This window comes from Vicia villosa, linkage group LG2 (genome assembly GCF_029867415.1).
Source record: "Vicia villosa cultivar HV-30 ecotype Madison, WI linkage group LG2, Vvil1.0, whole genome shotgun sequence".
Classification (NCBI taxonomy): Eukaryota; Viridiplantae; Streptophyta; class Magnoliopsida; order Fabales; family Fabaceae; genus Vicia; species Vicia villosa.
The window spans coordinates 141,193,854-141,196,847 of NC_081181.1; the positions used below are offsets into that span (position 1 = coordinate 141,193,854).

General features: G+C 36.0%; 1 protein-coding gene across 1 annotated transcript; it reads right to left on the minus strand.

The window, feature by feature from the left end:
• Window positions 1–694: 694 nt before the first annotated feature.
• LOC131650182 (uncharacterized) lies at window positions 695–2,128 on the minus strand. Its single transcript, XM_058919906.1, has 3 exons — window positions 1,915–2,128; window positions 1,496–1,812; window positions 695–1,225 (listed from the first exon to the last, which is right to left on the minus strand). The coding sequence occupies exons 1-3, from the start codon at window positions 2,126–2,128 to the stop codon at window positions 695–697; spliced, it is 1,062 nt and encodes a 353-aa protein (XP_058775889.1).
• Between the last annotated feature and the right edge of the window lie 866 nt (window positions 2,129–2,994).

Below are 2,994 nucleotides of genomic sequence, written 5' to 3' on the forward strand. Positions count from 1 at the left end.
CGGGACACAAAGATCTTAGAGGTATGAAAATCAAGAAGTATATAGCCCTTCATACCAATTTTATATCTAATAAAGATAGACTTTCTGGCACGAGGATCTAGTTTGGTTCTATGGGCTTGAAATGTTGAGGCATAGAAAAGTGATCCAAACACCTTAAATGTTTCTAAGACAGGTATGGTGTTATGGAGGATTTGGTAAGGTGATTGGTTTTGAAGAATGGGTGTTGGAACACGGTTTATAATGAAAGTGAAAAATTGAATGGCATAGGACCAGTATGGTTTAGGAAGTTTGGACTGATATAAGATAGCTCTACCTACATTCAAAAGGTGCTGATGTTTCCTCTCAACACGACCATTTTGTTGGGGGTTCTCAACACAAGACCTATGGTGTATAATGCCTTTGGAGGAATAGAATTGATGTAGTAAGAATTCAAGACCATTATCTATCCTGATGGTTTTAGGTGTGACATGAAATTGGTTAATGATCATATTAATAAAGTTTTGAACATGTGTGGATACTTCAGATTTAGACTTTAGCAATATTATCCATAAAAAAACATGTGTGATCATCTAAAATAGTTAAGAAGTATCTATGATTATGAATGGATGGAATGGACAGGGGGGCCCAAATATCAAAATGCAAAAGCTCAAACTTATGAGAAGCTATAAAAGTACTAGAGTGATATGGTAACTTTCTATCTTGCTAAATGCCAAATGTCACAAGTAGCATGACTGTCAACATCAAAAGAGGAATACAATTTGGAAATTTGAGATATTCTTTTGGGAGACACATGACCAATTCTAAAGTTCCATAAGGCAGACTTAGGTATTGCAACATTTTGGTTATGTGAAGAGAAAAGGGAATCAGTAGTATGACATGTGTTGGCTTGAGGTGGATGTTGGAATGGTAATTGAGCTTGGTGAGGTCCAGGGATTTCTTTAGAATGAGTGTCCTCTAGCTGCAAGATATATAAGCCATTATCTTTTCTACCCAAACCAATCATCCTCAATGTATTCAGTTCCTGCAAGAAGCATTGGTCAAGAGAAAAAACAGCATAACATGTCAACGCATAGAACAATTTAGATATGGAAATGAGGTTAAGTTCTAACTCTGGTGCAAAGAGAACATGATTATGATATAGGAGAGGTGTAAATTTGACATTACCAGCATATTGAACAGTAGTGCTATTACCATTAGGTAAAGTTATCTTGACTGGTGCAATTTTCTAGTATGAATAAAAAAATTGTAAAAAGGAACATACATGATCGTTTGCACCTGAATCTAATATCCATGAATGAGGAATTTTGAGTATGTGTTGAGTAGTATTGCAAACAGTACCTGAAGGTTGATAAAATGAAATTTGGCTAGTGGAAACTTGATTGGTAGTGGAACTAGCGTTAGGTACAGAAGTGTTAGAGTTCTGTAGCAGGGTGATCAACTAATTTTATTGAGCTTGTGTAATAGGTGCTTGACTCTGTATATCAGAAGTTTACACATGAGAATCATTGGAGGAGTTCTCCACTTGGCTAGCATTGATAAAAGATTTGTTCTTATTGAAGTTGGGATGGCCATGCTTCTGGTAACAGAAATCAACAGTGTGACCAGTTCTATTACAAAATGTGCAAACACGAGGAGTGTTCTTGTGGAAACCACCTTTGTGTTTGAAGTCGTATTTTTGAGCAGCATTCACAAGGACAGAAGACTCATCAGGTGGTGTGGTGGTTTGGTGGTGACTCTCTTCTTGCACAACTAGAGAGTAAATGCGATTTATGGATGGCAATGGATCCATAATCAACACTTGAGTTCTAAAAGCTGAAAATTTATCATTAAGGCCAGAAAGAAACTGTATAGCCTATTCTTCAAGACGATGGTCTTGAGCTTTCTGCACTGCATGATATCTGCATCGGTGAGCACATACACATATAGGTAAAGGTCTGTGGGAATTAAGCTCTTCCCATAAACTCTTAATCTCAAGGAAGTACTCCATAACAGACCTTGAGTTTTGGCGCAAATTATTGATCTTTGATCGCATAGTCAAAATACAGATTCTATCAGCTTTAGAAAATCTTTCATGAAGATCGTTCCATGCATCAATAGGATTTTCGTGAAAAGAGAATATTAGATGCATTTTGATCGCTTACCAAGTTGATAATCTATGAGAGAATAAGATGATTAAATCGTTGCCACTTAGTGAAGTTAAGGTGTTCTTCATCAAGAATTTCCGCTTAACCATCAAGAAACTTCAGCTTGTTTTTGGCACCTAGTGCACGTTGCATGGAATGACTCCATGTGAGATAATTGGAACCATCAAGATTCGGTGTGACAGTAACGGAATTGGGTCCTTCACTTGGGTGAATATAGAAATTGGAATTAAGATCGAGCTAAGAGTTTGGTGCGATACACGAAGGCATTGTTGGATCGATGAAGAATTCACAGAGATGTGAATAGGAAACAAGAAAGATGATGAAATCAGGATATGCAGAGTCAAATCAACTGTGAAAAAGGAAGAATCAGGAAATGAGAAAAAACAAGGGTTTCATCATGATGATGAAGATGAAGAGAGTAACAGTGAAAAAACTTCAACTGTGAAATGAAAGGTGAATGAGAAATCTTGAAGAGTTCATTGATAATGGCTTGATACCATATTATGAATTCCAATGAACATGATGAAAGGAGAAGATTCTCATTAAGAACGAATGAGTTACAAGGCATATATTTATACTAGCTAGAATAATTTGTATCATAAGCTATCTACACTAGCATGCATTGAATACAAACTCTCATGCATGTAACTGCATGTAACCGAATTGTAACTACTTATCAACTACTTTGTTGGCTTGTTCATTTGTAAGACTCAATACTTATGTTGGTAATTTGTAATTTAGAAAGAACTTTGTTTTGAGATGGTTTTGAGAAAACCTTGTTTGGAGCACGAGATATGAGGATTGTTGTTGCTAAATATGAGATGGAATAATATTTGTTGATTGATTATGA

What these genes read in the sequence shown, in the direction of transcription:
- LOC131650182 (XM_058919906.1), bottom strand. Translation starts at nt 2,128, where the DNA reads ATGCATCTAATATTCTCTTTTCACGAAAATCCTATTGATGCATGGAAC. An exon ending in ACCTTTACCTATATGTGTAT is followed by an intron (nt 1,813 to 1,914) that starts GTGCTCACCGAT and finishes ATAAATTTTCAG; the next exon opens with CTTTTAGAACTCAAGTGTTG. An exon ending in ACTCCTCCAATGATTCTCAT is followed by an intron (nt 1,226 to 1,495) that starts GTGTAAACTTCT and finishes TATTCATACTAG; the next exon opens with AAAATTGCACCAGTCAAGAT.